The following is a 24,230-nucleotide window of genomic DNA, read 5'->3' as shown; positions in this document are numbered from 1 at the left end:
GGCATTATTCTGAGTCAACAAAGTCAATCTCAAAGGTTACACGCTGTATGATTCCATTTATATGACATTCTCAAAATGACAAACTTACAGTGATGACTCTAGTCAGGGATTAGCTTGGGTAGGATGTTCCTAAAGCATGAGGGAGCACTTTTTTTTGGTGTTGAGGCAATTCTGTAATTGTATACAAATCTGTACCTGTAATAAAATTTCATGGAACTCTATACCAGAACCCCTCCCCCCAATAAAACAGAACAAAAATTGGTAAAATCTGAATACAGTCTGTATTTGGGTGAATAGTATTGTACTAAAGTCACTTTCCTGGTTTTGGTCATTGTACTATCATTATGTAAGATCTTATCATTAAGGGAAGCTGGTGAAGGGTGTACAAGAACTCTGTACTATTTCTGCTGAAATAGGAAATAAATTGTACTGTCTCTTATAAATGGAAAATAATTTCAAAACAGTTTGATTTTTATTTATTTTTAATTTTTAAAAAATGTTTATTTGTTTTTGAGAGACAGAGAGAGACAGAGCACAAGCGGTAGAGGGGCAGAGAGAGAGGGAGACACAGAATCCGAAGCAGGCTCCAGGCCCTGAGCTGTCAGCACAGAGCCTGACGTGGGGCTTGAACTCATGAGCTGTGAGATCATGACCTGAGCTGAAGTCAGACGCTCAACCGACTGAGCCACCCAGGGGCCCCAAAGTTTTGTTTTTAAAAAGCACTTTGTCGGGGTGCCTGGGTGGCTCAGTCGGTTAAGCGGCCGACTTCGGCTCAGGTCATGATCTCGCGGTCCGTGAGTTTGAGCCTCGCATCGGGCTCTGTGCTGACAGCTCAGAGCCTGGAGCCTGTTTCGGATTCTGTGTCTCCCTCTCTCTGACCCTCCCCCGTTCATGCTTTGCCTCTCTCTGTCTCAAAAATAAATAAACGTTAAGAAAAATTTTTTTAAAAATAAAAAAGCACTTTGTCTTGGGCAAAACCCAATCCCAAAATAAAGAACAGAACTGCCAAAGGTTTTGCTGTATGGTATTTAATGGCAGAGTGCATTGTAGGTTAGTGGTTGGGATTCCTAGCTATGACATATGCTAATACTGCTTCACTGTTGTGTGTCCCTAGGCAAATTATTCTACTTTCTTCTCTAAAATAGGGTAATAACAGTGTCTACCTCATAGAACATTTATGAGAATTCAGTGAAATAATGAGGGTAAGGCCCTTGGTACAGGGGCAACCTACAGGAATAACTCAAATGTTACCTGTTACAAAAATTTTTACATGAGTGGTTACTATCTCATTATATGCAGTGGTTACTATCTCATTGTCAATTCGGAGCTACCTTTCTGTCAAGAGTGGTGGACTTCTGCTGATCTGTCTGGTTTTTATTTTTTAAAAATACTCATTTCATTTTTAAATCCACATTTAGGTAACAGCTAAGGCAGCTTTAGGTTTTAGTGGGATAGAGTTAATAGTATTCATTGTAATAATAATAATAGGAAATAAATTCTAAAATAACTACAATTTATATATCAGTTCATAATTTTCACAATGCTTTCTATAAAGACTGACTTTGAACTTCATAGCAAGTTGGGATACAGTTAGGCATTTTTGATACCCGTTTTCAGATCAGGAAAAAATTTGGAGCTATTAAGGGACCTACTTGCTTTAGGTGTAGTCTGTGTGGCAACTGGAATGATCTTGATAAAACACAAGTTAGATCATGTCAGTCTCCTGCTCACAGCTCCAGGTTTCCCATCCTACTTAGAGGACAGAGCAAAGGCCTTTTCCCTTTGCCTAGAACCCTCCACCCCACCCCTTACATTGGGCCTTTCCCTCAGGAGCCACCTCTGACCTGAATATTTAAAATCACAGCCCACTTCCCCACCCACCCCTGGATCTCTGATCCTTTTCTCTTTTTTCATAGCATTAACCACCTTCTGACAGAGCTTGCAGCTTACTTATTTATGAAGGTTATTATTTCCCACCTACTTCCCTCTGTGAGAATGTGAGCTCTGTAAGGGCAGGGATCTCTTTTATTCATGAATATACCCCAAGTCCCTGGGAAAATGTCTGACACCTAGTAAGTACTCAGTAAATATCTGTTGATTGAATGAATTCAGGGCAGATAGGATGTTCCAAGTTAATGAGCAATTTCCTTTATGCGGGGTCTGCTTCTGTTGCTTTGCCTATTTTGCTCTGGGGGGGGGGGGGAAATGAAAGGGTTGCTTAATCCAGAACTCAAAGAATTGGCCCAACTGGTGCTCTTACAAGTTGCTTTCCCAGCAACACTGATTGTCCTTTCCTCAAGAAAACATCCTGTTACTGAATGTTCTTTAAAATATCCTTCAGGGGTGCCTGGCTGACTCCATGGGTAGAGCGTGCAACTCTTGATCACAGGGTTTTGAGTTCAGGCTCCACATTGGGCATGGAGCCTACTTAAAAAAACGAATAATAATAAAATAAAATATCTTTCAAACCTTATGCCAGAGGCTATCTTTTTTTACAATTTTTTTTAACATTTATTCATTTTTGAGAGAGACAGAATGTGAGTGGGGGAGGGGCAGAGAGAGAGAGAGAGAGAGAGAGAGAGACACAGAATGCGAAGCAGGCCCCAGGCTCTGAGCTGTCAGGACAGAGCCGGAGGCGGGGCTCAAACCCACAAACCGTGAGATCATGACCTGAGCCGAAGTTGGACACTTAACCAACTGAGCCACCCAGGCGCCCCAGAGGCAATCTTTTTTTAAACCAGCAGAAGACCAAGCAAGAGGGGCATGAACAATTGTGATGAGTTAGGTGAGACGTAACAGTAAAGTGGATGGCCCACTGGGAGAGGACCTGGCTCAAGAGAGATTAGAGGCTCCAGTGCTGGAGTCACTCGGGAGAGAGTGGGTGGTAGGGTGGGGATTTAGGGGAGTGGATGATTTTTTCCTCTGGAAAGCCACAAGGACTCAGACTATAAAACTTGAAGGTCTATTCCAGTCTGGTGGTTATTGTTCATCCAGACAGAGAAGAGGAAAGTGACAGGCAGCGGTCTTTCCCAGCACACACTAGTTGTTACATTCAACCCGGGCTTATGCGTGAGTCTCTAGCTGGGAAGCTAGTGCCATTACGTAAAGGAAGTATATATATTTATTTATTTTTGAGGTGGGGGGGGGGAAGGGCAGAGAGAGGGGGAGGACCCAAAGTGGGCTCTGTGCTGACAGCAGAGAGCCCGGTGTGGGGTTCGAATTAACAAACGGTGAGACCGTAACCTGAGCCAAAGCCTGACGCTTAACTGACTAAGCCACCCAGGAGCCCCCAAAGGAAGTATACATAACTGAATACATTAAGCGAAGAAGACTATATTTGCCCTTGAGTTTTGGCCCACCTGCTTTTGGAGAAAGTTAACTTTGGTTTGAACCAGGTTCTACTTTTTCCTGCTGGCGTCTGGCCTATGGGCATTAACCACCCCAGGGCGCAGGAAGTACTGCTATAATAGGTGGTTTAGCTATTTCTGGGCAATTCCATATTAATGTGGATGTCTTGTGCCAGAGAATTTGCTAGAGATTGTTTTCCTGACTTTGTGTGCACTTTGAAAAGAAACACAGAAAGGAAAAGCGACTTCCCACTTAACCTAACATCATGGTCCTGATCAGCGGTTTCACTTTCAGCATTGATAAACCTTGCAGCTCTGAAGGGGCCCCAGTTGTCTTACTTAGGGATCTGTTGCTAGACCACGGGTCTCACGAAATGAATCCACCCTCTTGTTTTTCTCCAGGACCTTCTGACCAGTTTGGAATGTGATCTGTATTTTGTACTCAAGTGTTTCCCAAGCATTTTGACAAGAGTAATTGAAGTCAAATAACTGTGTTTAGCTCAACTGTATTAAAAATATAAATTGCACGGCAGCTCTCTGTATTTTCTGATTGAGCCAAAGCAGATTTTTCTAAATATAAGCCAAGTTTTGCGTGTTCATGGAGCCTGTGAAATGGGCATCTTACTTGAGAGCTTATGACTTGGAAGGTTAAAGGTGATGCTTCAGCATGAAAACCAAAGCGTCACAGTCCGGACTGTGAAATAATGGTTGGCTGTACGGACGCCATGCAGTGGCTTAGAAGGATAAGGTCTAAATCCTCATCTGGGACATGTCTATCCTCTTTTGTAAAATCAATGCCTGACAAGAGTACCCAAAGTCCCAATGCTATGTCAATGCTTCTTTTCCAACTCTTGCTTCCCAGTCATCTCTCCCTCATTTTGCAAAAGAAGAAAGACCTCTCCCTGACTTATCTGGAGTCACTACGGGGTATCAATTCTCAAATGCTTTGGTCTCAAGATCCCTTGACAGTCTTAGAAATTATTGAGAACCAAAGAGGTTTCGTTTATGTGAGTTCTATCTATTGATAAGTACTGAATGAGAAATTAAAACAAAACTTTTAAAGCACAAAAATAAACAAGCCCATACTCCATTAGCTGAGAGAGCTAATGGCATCATCACACAACATACAGCTTCTGGAAAATTCTTCTGGAAAATTCCATCATGCATTTCTGAGAGAATGAAAGTGGAAATGGCAAATAACATCTTACCATTATTATTAGTATTGTTGTTGTTATTATTATTATAAAAATAGTTTTCATCTTAAGAGCTCCTTAAAGAGCCTCTGGGATGCCCAGGAGTTTCTAGACCACACTTTGACAGTGGCTGCTATAGTGTTTTGGCACTATAATGTTAAGAAATTTCCAGATCGTTACATAGAAAATTCCAAATTTTGTTCAGCAAAGGAGTTGCCCCTCCAGTAAAATTTTACTGTTTACATTTAAGAATTATATATATTGTCTTGATGAGTTGTGCCCTAATAATAATGGTAAGGATCATCAATCTATATCTCAACCTGCATGTGTATTTTTGTTGCCAAGAAGTGCTTCCAAACCCTCACACTTATGCCATTAGGGTAAAAATCTGCAGGGGAAGTAGAAAATCATGATGGAAAACTTCTGGCAGCTGGAGGAAAATTGTTTCCGTTTTCCCATCCCAGTCTTGAGTATGCTACATAGGTACCTTCAAAGGAATTTTACTTTAAAATGTCTGAGTACCTGAAATTATATTCTTTGCAGCTGTTTAAATTATAAAAAATTTAAGATGCAAACCTCAAAATATATGAGAGGCTGCATGTATTTTTCAAAATTATTTGAGAGGAATACAAGCAAAATACCTAAAGACACCTAAGGCAGGGTATCCAAGGGTGTCCTTTCATAGATGCGGCTAATGGGTTTGAGGTAAATATTCCTTTTCGGTGAAATAAATATTTCTTAAACGATCACACAAACTATTAGCAGTTTCATCCGTCAGCCAAAAGGGAATGACCAAAAATGTGAAGAGCGATGGCTCCGACCTGGGATTTTAGTTTCTTAGCTCTTGGAATTGTCAAGGGAATCTAAGAGGATTTTCCTCCAGTCTGAAGGCAATACTCCTTACCTCAGAAAATTAAAATACCTGAAGTGGCTGTCACATTCTGACAGAACATTATTTTCGAGAAGTGAAAAGTCACTGTGGGTTTGTAGGACAGAGATACGCAGGTTCGTTTTTTCTTGAGAGATTTGTCTAGTCAGCAGAGTTCAGGTGCCTGGACTAATTTCTGGATGGGAAAAAAAATGAACCCCAGAGGCTCTGATTTTTCATTGCACTTGTAACCCTCAGGAGAAGCACCGACATAAAAGGGATTAGGTTCGCATTTCTTCCTAGAACTTCTTGCAGACGCAGTTCTCTGGCCACTTGGCCCAGCCTTGGCACAGCATTTACCACGTGGACACCCAACATGGCACGGCCTTTCTGAGCTGATGCCCAGCTGGCCTTCCCTCAGCAACTTGTTCCTCTGAATTTTCAAATATTTAATTACTGTTAATGACAAGCTTTGGATTTTAAAATGATCAGATGGAGAATTTCCTATACAAGTAAATGGATAGAAGAAAACAAAATAAGGTTTTCAGGCAAGAAGCAAGTGGAGGTATATTTCCAAGAATTTTTTCTGCCTTTCTCCAGTTCATGATGTGAACTCTGTGCCAGATGACATCTGTGTGCCAGAGGCAGAGAAGTTTCCAGATTCTACTAGATGGTATTTATGACTGTACGTTAAAAAAAAAAAAAAAGGAAGCGTGCCTGGGTGGCTCAGTTGGTTAAGCATCTGACTTCCGCTCGGGTTGTGATCTCATGGTTCGTGGGTATGAGCCCCACATCAGTCTCTGTGCTAACAGCTTGGAGCCTGGAGCCTGCTTCAGATTCTGTGTCTCCATTTCTCTCTGCCCCTCCCCCACTCACACTCTTTCTTTCTCTCTCTCTCAAAAATAAATAAACATTAAAAATTAAAAAAAAATTTTTTTAACGTTTATTTATTTTTGAGACAGAGAGAGACAGAGCATGAACGGGGGAGGGCAGAGAGAGAGGGAGACACAGAATCTGAAACAGGCTCCAGGCTCTGAGCGGTCAGCCCAGAGCCCGACGCGGAGCTCGAACTCACGGACCGCGAGATCATGACCTGAGCCGAAGTCGGCCGCTTAACCGACTGAGCCACCCAGGCGCCCCTAAAAATTTTTTTAAAAAGGAAAAGCAAACAAACCTGTTTTTAAATTTTAGAATAGTTTTAGATTTTAGAAATCATGGAGATAGTACAGTTTTCCCATCAACCCCATTCCAAGTTCTCCTATTGTTAACGTCTTAAGTGTGATATATTCATTACAGTTAATGAACCAATATTGATATATTTTATTAACTCAAGTCCATACATTATTCAGATTCCCTTAGTTTTTACCTAATACCCTTGTATTGTTCCATGGTTTCATCCAGGATTTGGTTGTCTTGTCTCTTTAGGCTCCCCTTGGTTGTGACAGTTTCTCAAACTTTCTCTGTCTTTAATGGCGTTGATAGTTTTGAGGAATACAAGTCGGGTTTTTTGTAGAATGTTCCACCGTTTGAACTGTCTGATATTTTCCTCCTGATTAGACTTGGGTGGTAGGTGTTTGGGAGGAAGATTGCAGAGGGGAAGTGCCATTTTCATTACATCATATCGAGGGTACATTCTGTCAACGTGACTTAGTGGTGTTAACCTCGGTCACGTGGCCAAGGGAGTGTTTATCATTTTCTCCACTCTAAAGTTTAAAAAATAAATAAATAAAATAAAGTTTTGCTTTTATTTCCTTTTCATACTGTCCTCTTTGGAAGGAAGTCATTACATGCAGCCCACACTTAAGGGGTTGGGAGTTACGGTCCTCCCCGCTGAGGGCAGAGTATCCACATAAATTAATTTGGAACCCTTCTGCATGGGAGATTTGCCTGTTCTTCCCCATTTATTTAATCATTTATTTACAGCAGTGTAGACTGGTGGATATTTATTTTATACTTTGGGTTACAATCCAATGCTACTTCCTTTATTTTCTTGTTCAAATTGTTCCAGCTTTGGCTATTAGGAAAATAGCCGTGTGTGTGTGTGTGTGTGTGTGTGTGTGTGTGTGTGAGTGTGTTGCATGGTGTTTGTATTATATTCCATTCCAGGCTCATCTTACAGGTTTCCTGCTCCAATCTGAGAATCAGCCATTTTTCCAAGGAGCTCTGGTTCCTTTTGTTGGCAAATAGTATTAGAAACCAAGATCTGGGTTGCCTCTCTTCCTTTCTATTTAAAACTAATAAACGGACTAATTTTTTCATTTCTAAGATGTCTTCAAACCTCTGAACTGATAGAATTTTTCTTCATTCAGCCCTAGTGTCTTCCCTGCAAGTAATAATAGTGTCTTATGTTTATATAATAATTCTGCATGAACTGACCGATATTTACCATTAAAAAAGGATTCATTACAACAGATCGTCTGAAATTTTTAAGCACTGTGACTTTTCTCCTGCTGTGTTTGGTATTCTGACATGTCATCAGTGTGTGATTCTGTACTGTGTGGCTAATCAGCTGGGGAGTGACCAGGCGAGCCTCAAAAAACATTCTTTTTGATATTGGGGCCAGCAATACCCATACCTCCTGGCAGAAATTTAAAAATCTAAATGTTACTGCTTTGTTACCTAACATCCCACCATCAGGGAAAGATAAAGGATGCAAATGAAGACAGCTGCCTTGTAGCCCCACGGGTGGCTTGCTCCTGGTAGCTAGGGTTTAATCCCAGGTTTGTTTTTCAACCACCCGCATACTTTTCAAATTAACTTGGCATTTATGACTTGAAGCAATGAACCAAAAAGTAAAAGATTGCTAAGACAACCGTAGGGTTCTGGTGAACCGCAGCCTGTTTCTCGGTGACTGGTCTCATGAGTCCCCTTCCATTCCAGGTCTGACCGAGATGGCTGTCTTCAGTTGTGAGGCCCACAATGACAAAGGGCTGACCGTGTCCAAGGGTGTGCAGATCAACATCAAAGGTAAGCACCAGGGCCATGTCCCCCAAGCCCCTGAGCTCTGCAGCCAGCTACCTGGGTTTGAGCCCTGGCTTCCCCACTGACTTCCTTTGTGACCTTGGACAAGTCACTTAACCTCTCTGGCTTCAGTATAAAATCGGGATAATTACAGAATCTACCTGTTTCTGAGGCTTAAATAAGACAGTGCAAGTAAAAGCTTTCATAACAGCGCCTGGTGCTTACATCTTTGATAAACATGAGTTCATATAGTTTTGCTTAGTCTGAGAAGAAACTAGGCTGTGATGTCTACCCTTGATTTTCTTAGCTCCTGTTTTCATCTTTCCCTCTGCCACCTTGAACTAGTCCCCATTGCCCCTTGAAGAGCCTGCAGGGGTGGGGGGGCGGGTGGCTTAGGGCATTGATTGAAGGAATGGGCTCTGTCCTTCCAGGGCAGCTGGAAGCTGGGGCTGAAGCAAGTCTCCCCCGGCTGCTGCCCTAAGAGGGGCAGAAGCAAGGGAGAGCCCAGAGCCCCTGTGCCTCTTCCTCCTAATCTTCTTGTCGCTCTCCCTTCCCCTGAGCTGGGATATAACAACGGAAGAGTTGTGTTTGAAGACCCCTGTGCTAGTAGAGATATTACAATCCAGTCGTCTGCCTCATCCTCCTCTCTCCATGGGGTCAAGGTTATCAAAACCTGGAACCTGAAAGTCAATACTGTCATTTTATGCCTTTTCAAATCATATTTCTTACCTTCTCTCATAGAAACTCAAGCAAATTTTATGTTTATTTGTTCTTCATTTAAATAACGAGAAGCAAATATTGAGTTCATATTCCTTTTGGTCTTAATCTTGGGGAAACAACACAAGCAAAAAGCAGAATGTGTTTAATAATGAGTTAAAAGGTAATATACAGTGGGGGACTCAAAATTGCAAAAGAAGTTACACTTTCATTTTGGCAAACAACTAGATGAAGGTGATGAGGGAGCATTTTCTGAAAGTTCATTGGAACAAAACAAAGAAAAGAAAAGAGCAAACTGAAACGTACTCCCGGAGGAACTGTATAACTTCCTTCCTCATTTCAAGTCTCATTATGACAATTTTCAAAAGAAATGTTGGGAATTTCAGGAATTCATGAGTAGGCGTGAAGTTATAAAGACATTTTCGTAAAGTGCAAACACCTTATAATGTAAAAATTTATACGAAACGAGTGACAGTTTTTGACATTTTCTGTTTCACACAGCATGTCAGCTTTTTTTTTTTTTTTTAAATCAATCCCATTTCTAAAACTTATGCTTTGGGCTTTCATTTTTTAAAAAAATTATGCCAAAGCAACCAAGCCTCCCTTCTTATAATCTATTATTAACTATAATACACATGGCCAAATGATGATCCAGAAAGGCAGACATTTGAGGGTGATTCTACAAATAGTCTATTCAGGGAAGTGAGTCAAAGTGCCGATTCTTTCCTGTTCACGAAGCTGTGTGTCTATTAGTAAACAGAAACTCCTGAATATGGTACCCAGTGCACTTTACATGGTCTCAGCTCTCCTTCCCCCATCTCCTGCCCACCCTGTCTTTGCCTTTATGTCTCCCACACGTTCCCCAACCCTCGTCCCTGTGTTACCTTATTCGGTCCTCACCACAGCCCCATGGAGCAGTGCTGTTACTATCTTCATTAATAGAAAAAGGAACAGAGTTTAGAAAAGGCATTTAAACTGTGGCCTGGGCCATAGAGCCGGCTAGGTGGTAACCAGACTCCCCAGTGCCTGCTGGTGCCCACAGTAATGGGCTTACTGCCCCCTGCGACCAGCCTCCAGTGTTCTGCTGAGGGACAGACAGACCTGACAGCTCTGGGGTCAGACAGACCTGAGTTCAAGTCCCTGTTGTACTGCTTATGAGCTCTGTGATCTTTGGTGAATTTTTAACTTCTGTGATCCTCAGTTTCCTCATCCATCAATGAGGATTGGAAGACTACCTGTCTGATAGGGTTCTAGCAACGAATAGATGAAGCAAAGTCCGTAACTACGATGTACATAACTACTAGGTACATAACTTACTATGCCAGACCATAGTAAGCACTCAAAAACAACAGTCCTCGGGGGCGCCTGGGTGGCTCAGTCAGTTAAGCAACCGACTTCGGCTCAGGTCATGATCTCGCGGTCCGTGAGTTCGAGCCCCAAGTCGGGCTCTGTGCTGACAGCTTGGGACCTGGAACCTGTTTCGGATTCTGTGTCTCCCTCTCTCCCTCCCTCCTTCTCTGACCCTCCCCTGCTCATGATCTGTCTCTCTCTGTCTCAAAAACAAATGTTAAAAAAACAAAACAAAACAAACAACAGTCCTCATTTTTGCTTATAAATGTGATCATCACTACTAATTAAGAATTAAATTTAGCATAAAATAAGATTCCCCAGACTTCAGATCTTTCTTAGATTCTGTGTTGTTTTTTTTTTTTTTTAAGTTTATTTTTGAGAGGGCAGGGGAAGGGCAGAGAGAGAGGAACAGAGGATCGGAAGCAGACATTATGCTGTCAGCACGGATCCCGATGTGGGGCTCAAACCCACAAACCATGACATCGTGACCTGAGCTGAAGTCAGATGCTTAACCGACTGAGCCACCCAGGCGCCCCGGTCCTTCCTAGATTCTAATTAAAGGGCCTACTCATGTCCCCCATGTGGCCAGGATCGTTGCACACCTATGGTATTACCTGCCTCCACTCTCAGGAGATGGAGTTGGCCCTTTTGCCTGAACTGACTCTCCCCGACTAGAAAGCTTCTCCCCACTCAGCCACACACGCACACTCATGCTACCATAACACTCTCTCTCCTCGGCTCGGGGCTCTCTCGATCTCAGGTAATGTGGGTCTCCCCTTCTCAACCCAGAGCTGCACAAGCCTTTGATCCCATGTAGAACACTAGCACCCAGGGACGTGCCCACGTACAGTAGAACAGTGAACACCAGCTCAGTGAAGGAAATAGATGTCTTGACATCCTTCCCCAGCTAAGTTCTCACATCATCAGTGGGTGGGAAAGCAGGTCTCTGCTCCACTCCTCTGGCCCAGGCAGAACCATGCTATCAAGGGAAGCCCTGTCTGTAAGCTCATATGTATTACTCTCAAGCATAACCTGGCTTCTTTTTAAAACTTGGGTTTAATTTTCCTAATCTTAAGAAATGGAAACAGGTTTGGTATTAATGTGTTTGTTTGGTAGCTGTGGCCGCCTGTGGTTTATAATTGTGTTTGTTTGTGTGTCTTTGTTTTTACGTAGCAATTCCCTCCCCACCAACTGAAGTCAGTGTCTACAACAGCACAGCACACAGCGTGCTGATCTCCTGGGTCCCGGGTTTTGATGGATACTCCCCATTCAGGAATTGCAGCATTCAGGTAAACTTCCAGGATGAAGAGGGAAGTGGCCGTTTGGTGCTCTGAGGGTCTACCTGATTCTTCTTCCTCCTGAGGATGGGTGCCGAGGCCTTCAGCACCTCTGTCCAGGGTCCATTGACCTCCTTCCCACTCAACGTCCACCGTACATGCCCCACTTTATGGTGCTCTGCCCCGGGATGCTGTTTCCTTTCTGCTCAAAGTCCAGGGCCCATCCAGAAGGGAAACAGGTTTCCAGGATAGAATGTCGTGAGACCAAGAGAATTAATTGTTTTTAATTAATTTTTTAAATTTACATCCAAGTTAGTTAACATAGAGTGCAACAATGATTTCAGGAGTAGATTCCTTAATGCCCTTCCCCATTTAGCCCATCCCCCCCTCCCACAACCCCTCCAGTAACCCTGTTTGTTCTCCATATTTAAGAGTCTCTTATATTTTGTTTTTATATTATTTTTGTTTCCCTTCCCTTATGTTCATCTGTTTTGTATCTTAAAGTCCTCATATGAGTGAAGTCATATGATTTTTGTTTTTCTCTAATTTCGCTTAGCATTATACCCCCTAGTTCCATCCACGTAGTTGTATATATATACACACACACACACACACAATGGAGTATATATATATATATATATATATATACACAAACATATATATATATATATACACACATACATACATATATGTGTGTGTGTGTGTGTGTGTATATATATATATATATATATATATATATATATATATATACATACCACCTCTTCTTTATCCATTCATTCATCAATGGACATTTGGACTCTTTCCATACTTTGGCTATTGTCGATAGTGCTGCTATAAACATTGGGTACATATGCCCCTTTGAAATAGCATACCTGTATCCCTTGGATAAATACATAGTAGTGCAATTGCTGGGTTGTAGGGTAGTTCTATTTTTAATTTTTTGAGGAACCTCCATACTGTTTTCCAGAGTGGCTGGACCAGTTTGCATTCCCACCAGCAGTGCAAAAGAGATCCTCTTTGTCCGCATCCTTGCCAACATCTGTTGTTGCCCGAGTTGTTAATGTTAGCCATTCTGACAGGTGTGAGGTGGTGTCTCGTGGTTTTGGTTTGTATTTTCCTGGTGATGAGTGAAGTTGAGCATTTTTTCATATGTCGGTAGGCCACCTGGATGTCTTCTCTGGAGAAGTGTCTATTCATGTCTTTTTGCCCATTTCTTCACTGGATTATTTGTTTTTGGGTGTTGCGTTTGATAAGTTCTTTATAGATTTTGGGTACTAACCCTCTATCTGATATGTCGTTTGCAAATACCTTCTCCCATTCCGTCAGTTGCCTTTTAGTTTTGTTGATTGTTTCCTTCACTGTGCAGAAGCTTTTTATTTTGATGAGGTCCCAATAGTTTATTTTTGCGTTTGTTTCCCTTGCCTCTGGAGACGTGTTGAGTAAGAAGTTGCTGTGGCTGAGGTCAAAGAACCTGGTGTAAGAAAGTGGTCCAGGTTCATTCTTCTGCATGTCGCTGTCCACTTTTCCCAGCACCACTTGCTGAAGAGACTGTCTTTATATGATTGGATATTCTTTCCTGTTTTGTCAAAGATTAGTTGACCATACGTTTGTGGGTCCACTTCTGGGTTCTCTATTTTGTTCCACTGATCTGTCTGTTTTTTGTGCCAGTAACATACTGTCTTGATAATTACAGCTTTGAAATACAGCTTAAAGTCTGCAGGAGAATTAATTTTTAAGGTACAAAAACACATCCCTAAATTAGGACTGGCTTGTGACCAGGAGTTTGGAAAGTCAGGTACTTGTCAGCCTGGCTCCTCCTGGGCTAGTGGCCATGAAGGACATACAAGCATGAGATGGGTCATTTTTGCTGTCAGGTATAGCACCTTGGCCCATGGGTCCCTGGACAACCTGGGCACTACAGGCCTTGCAAAGTCTTCACCCTTTTTTTTTTTAATTTTTAAAAAAAGTTTTATTTATTTTTTGACAGAGACACAGGCAGAGCATGAGTGGGGTAGGGGCAGAGAGAGAGGCAGACACAAAATCTGAAGCAGACTCCAGGCTCTGAGCCATCAGCACGACACGGGGCTTGAACTCACCAACCACCAACTGAGCCACCCCAGCACCCAAATCTTCACCCATTTTTAAGCACTAACTAAAATTGGTATAAAATAATGCCATAATAAGTATACAGCCTAGCCATCCTAAAATGGTACCTTTCCATGATGTAGGCTTTGCTTTGAGTGTTCATTTCATTAAAATGGAAAGGGTAGCAATAACACTGTTTACCGAGTGCCCACAATGACCCAGAGACTTTGCGGACATTATCTTACTTAAAACCTATACCATGGGGCACCTGGGTGGCTCAGTCGGTTGAGTGTCTGACTTCAGCTCAGGTCATGATCTCACAGTTTGTGAGTGGATTCCATTGTGTAATGGTTAGCATTCTGGACTCTGATCTCACGGTTTGTGGGTTCGAGCCCCGCGTCAGGCTCTGTGCTGACAGCTCAGAGCTTGGAGCCTGCTTCGGATTCTGTGTCTCCCTCTCTTTCTGCCCCTCCCCCGCCCATGCTCTGTCTCTCTTTCTCTGTCAAAAATAAATAAAAATTAAAAAAAAAACCTACACCAGCACTGCAGGTGCTCACAGAGTGCTCACAGCCCATGAGTGGCAAAATCAGAATTCAAACCCAGAAAGCTCTGATGCCAAAGCAGTGCTCAGAACCATCTGCTCTTCTGTGTCTCAGAAGAGACATTGCTTATGGGAGCAGGTAGTTGAACATGTTTGGATTATCCACTGAAAACATGAATGCATTCTGCCTTGTACTTCCTCAAACAGTAGGGTCAGAAATTGTTCTTAGTTTCATAAGCGTCTGGTCTTACTAGCCAAAAACATGTTAACCTGACATAGGTCACTCGTGCCAGTTCAACTTGAAGCAGTGAATTCTAAAGAATTTTGTGTGTTGACAACCAGATGTTTTTAATGCCAAATGGAATTAGTTTCTGTGTTTTTATTGCCTCCCACTCTTGTCTAACAGCTGTTCCTTCTCTGAAAAGTGAAAACATTCTATTATCCCCAAAATAGCCTCCACCCTCACCCCACCAACTCCAGCTTTTCTTAATTCTTGCCCACTTTATTTGTAAACCTCCCAAGGGCTGGTAAGTGTTAGGAATTCTTGTGTCTACAAAGTCCTCACCAGGGGTATCCTTTTTTTTTTTTAAGCATATATTTCACAGACCATAATATTCGCCCATTTAAAGTGTATAATGTTTTTTTAGTATGTTCACCGAGGTGTGCAACCATCACCACTGTCTAATTGTGTCTATATTCATAAAAAGATGTTGGTCTGTAGTTTTCTTGTGTTAGCTCTTTCTGGTTTTGGTATCAGGGTGGCACTAGCCTTATAAAATCAGTTGGGAGGGGTTCTCTTCTCTTCTATTTCTTGGAAGAATTTGTGGAAGATTGATGTTAATTCTTTAAATATTTGGTAGAAATCACCCGTGAAGCTATCTGATCCCGAGCTTTTCTTTGTGGGTAGTTTTTAAAATACTGCCTCAATCTTTTTACTTAGTACAGATCTGTCTAGATTTTCTATTTCTTCTTGAGTCAGTTTTAGTAGTTTGTGTCTTTCTAAGAATGTGTCCACTTCCTCTGAGTTCTCTAATTCATTGGTGTACAATTATTTATAATATTCCATTACAAGCTTTTTTTCTTCTGAGGATAGTAGTAATGTTCCCTCTTTTATTCCTGATTTTAATCATTTGAGTCTTTCCTCCCTTCTGTTTGCTTTGGGTTGTTTGCTATTTATTTATTTATTTATTTATTTATTTATTTATTTATTTATTTTAAGTTCCTTAAAGTAGAAGGCTAGATGATTTTATATATACTATATATTTCCTTCTAAGCACTGTGTTAGCTGCATTCCATAGGTTTTGGTATTTGGGCGCTTTTTTTTCCCCATTCATCTCAAATTTTTTGGTCATTTTCCTTGTGATTTCTTTTTTTTTCTTCCTCTTCTTGGTTATTCAGGAGTGTATTGTTTAATTTTCACATAGTTGTGAATTTCTCAAATTTTCTTCCTTTGTTTCCAATATTATCCCATTGCGTTTGGAGGATATACTTAAATGATTTCCATCCTTTTAAATTTACTGAGGCTTGTGTTTAATGGCCTAGCATTAGTTCTGTCCTGGAGAACATTTCAGGTGCACATGAGGGGAAGTTATATTCAGCTGTGGTTGGGTAGAGTGTTCCATATGTCTAGGTCCGGTAGATCTAGTTAGTTTATTGTTTCGTTCACTTCTTCTGTTTCCTTGTTGATCTTCCGCCCAGTGGTTCTATCTGTTATTAGAAGTGAGGAATTGGGGTCTCAACTACTGTTTTTGAATTGTCTGTTAGCCCCTTCAATCCCATCAGTTTTCGCTTCATGTATTTCAGGGCTCTGTTGTTAGGAACACCCAGGGCCTGTTTCCTTCTATACATGTAGATGAAACTGAAGCACGGACCAGCTCTTTTTAAAACTGCTGCTGAGCTGTATGAAGAGTTTAAGACCTGAGGCTCTTGCCCATGGTTACCCTCAGGGAGACTTTGAGGACCAGTACCGCCCCCACCTTGAGAGAACAGGTCTCCAGATGGAGGTGAGATAGAGTATGGCAGTAGGAAGATCTGAAAACACCAGCTCACTCCTGAAGGTAGAAGATCACACACAAGCTTCACTTGCTTTCTCTCCTTTTGCCTTGGCTTTGGGAAGCCATAGCATGAGTGAAAAATCATCCAGTGATTGGCAAATGGCAGGCCTTCCTTGCCCATCTTGGATCCTGTGGTGCCAGATGTGGTTATTCTGTCTTTGCCCCACCAGCTAGCTCCACCTCCCTTTACCCATTCTCCTTTCCATCTCTGGTAGGGTTACCAGATTTAGCAAATAAGAATACAGTTATTTTACAAGTTAAATTACAGGAGTAATTTTGTGACACACCTGTACAACTCATTACTTGTTGTTTATCTCAAATTCGGACGTAACTGGCTGTCCTCTGTCTTCTCTGACCAGTCCTAGCAGAGTTAGTCAGGACCGGCTCTGGAAGTTATCCTTTTATATGCTGCAGATTAACAATGTATTCCCACTTTTGAAGGAACCAAGCCTAATTTTGTAGCAGGTCCCCAGTCCGTTACAATTTTAAACTCTGACTTGGTAGCAAATGAATGTTTTGGACACGATTCAGATCCACGCGCTAGCAGGACACACCCTCCCACTTCCTTTGGCCCTGATGTTAGTTCCTTTCTTCACCCATTTTTGGGCTGCATACTCCATTTCTATTTTTAACTCTCCCACGTACTTCTTGCTATTTCGTGCTCTCCTGTCCCCTAGGACCCACTGGGAAGGACGGTTATAGAAACCCCGTCTTCTTCCAGCAGTGTGTGCTCAAAGAGCATCCCTGTGCCTGGAAATGCTCCACATGTTGCTCCGGAAATGGGGCAGGGGTGGAGAGCCAAAGGTTCCCTCCACCTCGGTTTCAGGGATTGGTCACCAGGAAGTAGGTGCATACTCGAAAGCGTAGAAACAAAAAGTACATTCTGCCAACAGCCACCACCAAGATAAGCACGTAGCTCTTTGTTTCTCCTCTGGAGGCTCCTCAGGCCAACTGGTGCTTTCTTGTCACCCAGTGGAGCCTGTGGGTCTGAGTCTGAGGTGAGACTTGGCCCCAACACCACCCTCTTGGTATCCACTAGGGGATTTAGAATTCTAAAATGTTTGTGGCCCCTTGGCCTAAATTTCAACACACGTATCCTGAAATAATGGCATTGTGTATCCACACCCAATGACTACCAGCATGTTATTATCAGGAATACATGGAGGGTTTAAGACTTTTTTCCTCCATTCTTGTGTTTTAGATATCGTTTTCTATTTTCCGATTTTATGAGTACTACATATTGTAGAAATTTTGAAAAACGTAGTGAAGGGGTGCCTGGATGGCTCAGTCAGTTGAGCGTCGGACTTTGGCTCGGGACATGATCTCGCGGTTCGTGGGTTCGAGCCCCGCGTCGGGCTCTGTGCTGACAGCTCAGAGCCCGGAGCCTGCTTCGGATTCTGTGTCTCCCCCTCTCTCTCTGCCCCTCCCCTGCTCGTGTTCTGTCTCTTTCTCTCAATAATAAATAAATGTTAAAAAAAAAATGAAAAAGGAAAAGAAATGTGAAGACCATTTTAGGTATTTAAGAAAGAAAGAAAGAAAGAAAGAAAGAAAGAAAGAAAGAAAGAAAGAAAGAAAGAAAGAAAGAAAGAGAAAGAAAGAGAGAGAGAAAGAGAGAAAGAAAGAAAGAAAGAAAGAAAGAAAAGAAAGAAAGAAAAACGTAGTGAAAAAAGAAGCTCTCCCTTATCCGCACTCCCAGACAGGAGGCATGCTTAAGAAAAAAAGGTAGAAGTTTGGCCCAGGATTAGATTTTTGCTTGTGTGTACAGAGAACATGGATGTGGAGAGATTGGTAGAGCTTATGGAGGGGAGGTTGAAAAGAAAGAACTCAGAGGAAAGAGCTGAGATGTTTTAATAAGATTTGGAGAAAAGTTTGGCGGGTGAGGTGCAAATGACTCCTCCCTATATCTGCTCACCAAATGATGTCAGAAAATCTACCTTCTCTGTCTGTGTTTGGAGTTGAATTTATACTGGGATGGGAGCAGGGGTAAGAAAAAAGGACACACTAGAATTTACCTCAAAGCAAGAGCAGAGGTCGAAATGACAGAGAACCACCTCAGTTCTTATTTCATATTATTTATCTTACTTTGTATTCTCATGATCATTTAGTTGCTCTGTTACCTGCTACAGTGAAAACACTTATTTTAGGCATTTTCCTCAGGTCCTCAGTGGCCGCTCCAGTGGCATGAGTAACACACAGTAATGCTGGGGGGGAAATTAGTGTGTGGCCCAAAAGGAAGCAGGTACTTCCCCCCCAGGGGAGAGGAAGGGCCACGTGCACCGAATACATGAGTGCCCTGTGTCTGACATTCCCCTCACCTTACTAACGCCTGGTCCACATTTTTACTCTTCCTTTAGGTCAAGGAAGTTGATCCGCTGAGTAATGGCTCAGTCATGGTCTTTAACACCTCTGCTTCACCACATCTGTATCAAATCGAGCAGCTGCGAGCTCTGGCTAATTACAACATTGGTGTATCCTGCATGAATGAAATTGGCTGGTCCGCAATGAGCCCTTGGATTCTGGCCAGCACGACCGAAGGAGGTAATCCCTGGAGCTCAGAATAAATATTGCCCCTAATGGCATGTGATTAAACAAATCCTTCCCGGGGTGGCCTGATGGAGAAGTTTAAACTTTGCTTTGTTTGGTCTTTGTCCCTGGAGGAGAATTTTATTTGAGGTAGCCAATGAAAATGGGGGGGGGGGGGGGGAGAGGGAAAAAAAAAAGAAAAGAAAATAGGAAAGAAGATTTTCCCTCTGTTTAGTGACAAAACTTACACTTAATGTGTATAGGTAATATTTTCTTTTACACAGGGAGGCATTAATAGCACACTTTATGACATGTTATTTTAAGATATAATAATATAAAAAGTACTAATCATAGAAATTTGATTTCTTAAATCAAATTTAAGAAATAATGAACACACACACAAAAAAAGAAATAATGAATGTGAAGATGGTTAATATTTACCAAACACCACGTTCCAGGCACCACATTAGGTGCTTTGCATGGATTATTTTATTAGATCCTCATTGAAGCCCTATGAACTAGGTTCTCTCTATGCTGTCTTGCTCATAGCAAACTTTATTTATATCTTTAAACTTTAAGGAATTTTCTGTGTGCTATTTCTGATTTCTGAGATTTTTTTTTATCTTCTGTGAATATTGGAATGGATATTGTATTTCTTTTAAATTCAAATCCACAGTTTCTATTCCTTCCCAACAGAGCTCTAGATCAGTAGAACCTCTTTCCTGCCCTTACCTCTGGCCTCATTGAGTCAGTGCCCTAGTCTTCATACAAACTGTGGGACAGGTCAGGATCAGAAATCTTTAGGGTGTAAGCCTTGCACAAATGAAACTCTGGTGCCAAAATTGTAAAATATCTTCTCTCAAATGATAAACAAAAGCCTTTGAGAACAATTTCATATGCTGTGTCTCATTTTTATCCAGTTCAAAAATACCTTTCTGACTTTTTCGTGGTTTTTTTTTTTTTTTGTCATTTTAGTTAGTTAGTTATTTATTTATTTTGTTTTTTATGAATATAATTTATTGTCAAATTGGGTTACATACAACACCCAGTGCTCATCCCAACAAGTGCCCTCCTCAATGCTCATCACCCATATTTCCTCTCCCCCACCCCATCTGACTTCTTCTTTGACCCATTAGTCATTTAGGTGTGTAGCTTAGTTTCCAAATATTTTGGAGTTTTCCAAAAATCTTTGTATGACTGATCTCTGATTTCAGTCTATTGGTGCCCAAGAACATAATCTGTATCACTCAAATACTTTTAAATATATTGAGATTCTTTTAATGGCCCAGAACATGGTCTTTCCTGATAAATGTTTGGTGTGCACTTGGAAAGAATGTGTATTCTGCTCTCATTATAAGGAGTATTCTATAAATGTCAACTTGGTTGAATTGGTTGATTATATTCTTACTGCTTTTCTGCCTACTTCTATCAATTATTTAGAGAGAGGCATTGAAATCCATAGTTATAATTTTGGGTTTATCCATTTCCTTTTGTAGTTCTAACCAGTTTTGCTTCAAATATTTCAGAGGTTATTTTGTACATAAATGTTTAAGATTACTATGCTCTCCTAAATAATTGACCACCTTCCCATTATGAGATTGTTTTCTTTATCTTTGATAGTACTATTTTTTGTGAGCTCTACTTTGATATTAATATAGCCACTTTAAATGCTTTCTTTTGAATATGTGATATATCTTTGATTCCTCCTTATTTTTAACTTATTTATATTTTCTAATTTAATGGGCAGTGACCTAAGTGTTTTGGTTTGGATACCCCTAAGAGTCAAAATTGGTTTCCTTTCCTCTGGGACCACTTACTTTCTCTAGTAAAGTAGTCTCCTGTTTCCTGCCTCAGGAATGTAAACATGGCTGCCAATATCACGTGGGGAGGAGGACTGAGGTGGAGTCCTCCTCATTCAGTGTACAAACTTACACTTGTTTCCCCAGTTGTCCATCTGCCCCCTCATTGTGTCTTCATCCTGTCCCAAGACCAGAGGCTTTTCAATTTGGAGAACAGGGCATCCTGTCTCCTGTTTTTGTGTTTGCTTTTGTTTCTGTTTTTGTTTTTGTTTTTGTTTTGAGGGAGTACCTAGCAGGTGTGTGGGAATAAGTTAGAGGGATCTTGAGGACTAGCTACTTCCTGATCGCTTTCAATCTTCCAGTTTTAGTACCTGGGTGCACAGCTTCTGAGCCTGTCCATGGTCCTTTGGGGAGAATAGGCTTGTTGAATTAATCATGCCTTCTTCATTTCTTTTTCAGCTTTTGAGTATATGTTGACATTTCTTTTCCACTATCGACTCTGCTTTATCTTATGGGTTAATATTGTTTTAAATTCCTTACTGTCATTTTAGAGGGGCTTCAGGAAAAGCAGACATAAAGACATGTTGAGTTGGCCATGTTTATCCATAAATTCTACAATATATTTGAAACTATACGATTCAGTTCATAGCACAACTGTAGCTGTATGACGTTTCCTAAGCTGAAATTCATTCTAATTGCTCCTAGAATCAGCAGAAATGAAGGTTAGAATACCCTTTTGTTTTCTTTTTAGGCATATCAGAAATAAATAATTTGATCTTCCAGAAATACAACTATAATCAATGGTTTGGTATATATTATTGCAATTGTTTTTATTCTTTCTATACATAAAGCATTTTTTTTATTTCTAAAATGGATAGGTGGTACATGCCTTTTTGCAATTTGATTTTTCCCTCCATTAAATATTTTTTCATATCAGTACCCGTGATCTACCTAATTCTTTCCAGTGGCTGGGTAGGAAGTATTTCATCAGAAAATGTATCAAAATGTATTATGTCATAATTATTGACTGAGCATTACATTTATTCCTTTTATTCACTATTATGCCTCAATGAATATAATACCACCTATAGGAGAATTTTTTAGATTAAATTTCTGGAAATAAAATATTTGGTCAAAGAGCGTATTATTTTCAGTTTGTATAGATATAGTCAAGTTCCTCACTCCCAAAAAATAATCTAGTAATGACCTTAACCTGTTCCCAAATTATTTTGTGTGTGTGTGTGTGTGTGTGTATACACACACACACACACACACACACACACACACATACACATACATATACATATACATATAACACAAACATACTTTTTTTCCAAAGTATTATAACTTTTATCCTCGTATCCTTGTGAGAGATAACAGACATTTTGACATAAGTGGGAATGTGACTTAAGCAGAATTTTCCTATAAACCAGATAGTGAAAACCAGGGTTAAATTCTACATTTTGACATCTAGCAATTAGCATTTGACCCTCTGGTCTTCAATAATAATGAGATGTCTTATGTATACACGTATATGTATATGTATATGTATATGTATATGTATATGTATACACACATATATATATGTACATGTACATTTTTAAAGACTTATTGTCTGATTAACTCTGTTCAGACCATCAGTAACCTGCCTTTGGACTTTAAAATGGTGGCTTCCCTTTGAGCTCTGCCGTGTTCCCTGCCTGGTACGTCTCACCCGACACAGGACTGATCTCCAGTCAGTCTGGTTGCCCTTCCATCCCACAGGCGTCTAGTGGAAAACCCTGTTCAAGTTGTATCTGCTTTGCTTCCCCAGGAGGAGTCCGTGAGTGCCACTCACCTCCTTCCCTGCCTTTCCTCATCTTCGTGATTTTAGTTTAGGAAGTGCTTGCTTTTAAAAACTCATGTAGTATTTCAGGGCACCTGGGTGGCTCAATCAGTTGGGAGTCCGACTTTGGCTCGGGCCATGATCTCATAGTTCATGGGTTTGAGCCCCACGTTGGGCTCTGTGCTGACAGCTCAGAGCCTGGAGCCTGCTTTGGACCCTCTGTCTCCCTTTCTCTCTGCTCCTTCCCTGCTCATGCTCTGTCTTTGTCTTTCTCTCTCTCTCAAAAATAAATATTAAAAAAAAAAATCCAGGTAGTATTTCAGTGCTCCTTAATTGAAAAAAGGGTGAAAATCTGCTATTAATCTCAACCTCATTTGAATGCTTTCCACAGAACACTGGAAAACCAAACATTCAGAAACTGAGAATAAGCCTCTATGTGCTTTTCTCTGTGGTTCTTCATCATTGTCTCTTTTTCCTTTTGTAGCCCCTTCAGTAGCACCTTTGAACGTCACTGTGTTTCTGAATGAATCTAGTCATAAGGTGGATGTCAGGTGGATCAAGCCTCCGATTAAGCGGCAGGATGGGGACCTGGTGGGTTACCGGATATCTCACGTGTGGCAGAATGCAGAGACTTCCGTAAGTCTGAACTCCGAAAAAGTGCACTTGTCTCCTTAGATTTGCTCATTTATACTGTGTTAGAAGCTTTCTTTTTAAAGTTTATTTATTTTTGAGAGAGGGAATGGGGCAGAGAGAGGCAGACAGAGAATCCCAAGCAGAGTCTGATGTGGGGCTTGAACTGATGACCTGTGAGATCATGACCTGAGCCAAAATCAAGAGTTGGACACTTGACTGACTAAGCCACCCAGGTGCCCCTAGAAGCTTTTGTTTTGTCGTGAGAAGACAACAGATTTTTTTTTTTTATTAAAAAAATTTTGTTTAACATTTATTTATTTTTAAGAGAGAGAGAAACAGAGTGCAGGCAGGGAAGGAGCAGAGAGAGAGAGGGAGACGCAGAATCTGAAGCAGGCTGTAGGCACTGAGCTGTCAGCACAGCACAGAGCCTGACACGGGGCTCAAACTCACGAACTGTGAGATCATGACCTGAGCTGAAGTCGGAAGCTTAACCGACTGAGCCACCCAGGTACCCCGACAACAAACTATTATTATTGAATGAGGTCCCTTTCACTGGGATGTGAAGAATATAGTAAAAACTAGAGATGACTGAATAGTTAACAAAATTCCAAGGAATCTTTGGGGCTTTTCTCGCTCACTCACTCACCCATTCGTTTATGCATTCGGTAAATAGGTGAACTCCTCTCTGTCACCACTTGATTCGTGCCTTCTGGGAACTTGGGCTCTTGTAGGAAGATAGTTGAGAACTACCCAGATAACCAGAGCAGAAGGTCCAGAAGCTATATGGCTTAGCAGTCCAACAATTCATAGCCTCTTGGAAATTCCAGAGGATGCTTTTCTGAAGATTATCAGGGAAGAACCCCAGCCTCATAGAGAATGAAAAGGGGTAACCAGACTCCAGAGGACAAGGCTAAGCCAGCAACAGGTTGCCTTAACACAGCTCCACAGGAGTAGGGGTGATGCCCGAATGTGGATGGGTAGGCAGCTACCAGACAGGTCCCCTTCCCACTTGAGAAGATAGTTGAGGTGACACTGACTTCTTTGTGACATAGAGCAT

The 24,230-nt window shown here is 41.3% G+C and overlaps 1 protein-coding gene across 1 annotated transcript in view; it reads left to right on the top strand.

Moving 5' to 3' along the window:
• The window catches only part of MERTK (MER proto-oncogene, tyrosine kinase), a 115,070-nt gene that overhangs the window by 49,537 nt on the left and 41,303 nt on the right, over positions 1-24,230 (top strand). The window contains exons 5-8 of the mRNA XM_042982008.1: positions 8,289-8,375; positions 11,610-11,725; positions 18,748-18,931; positions 23,025-23,176. Coding sequence (XP_042837942.1) covers positions 8,289-8,375; positions 11,610-11,725; positions 18,748-18,931; positions 23,025-23,176 — 539 coding nt within the window. The remainder of the gene's footprint in view (positions 1-8,288; positions 8,376-11,609; positions 11,726-18,747; positions 18,932-23,024; positions 23,177-24,230) is intronic.

Source organism: Panthera tigris, chromosome A3 (assembly GCF_018350195.1).
Source record: "Panthera tigris isolate Pti1 chromosome A3, P.tigris_Pti1_mat1.1, whole genome shotgun sequence".
NCBI lineage: Eukaryota > Metazoa > Chordata > Mammalia > Carnivora > Felidae > Panthera > Panthera tigris.
Note: the sequence above shows the minus strand (reverse complement) of the source record. Positions and strands in the feature narration are given on the sequence as shown.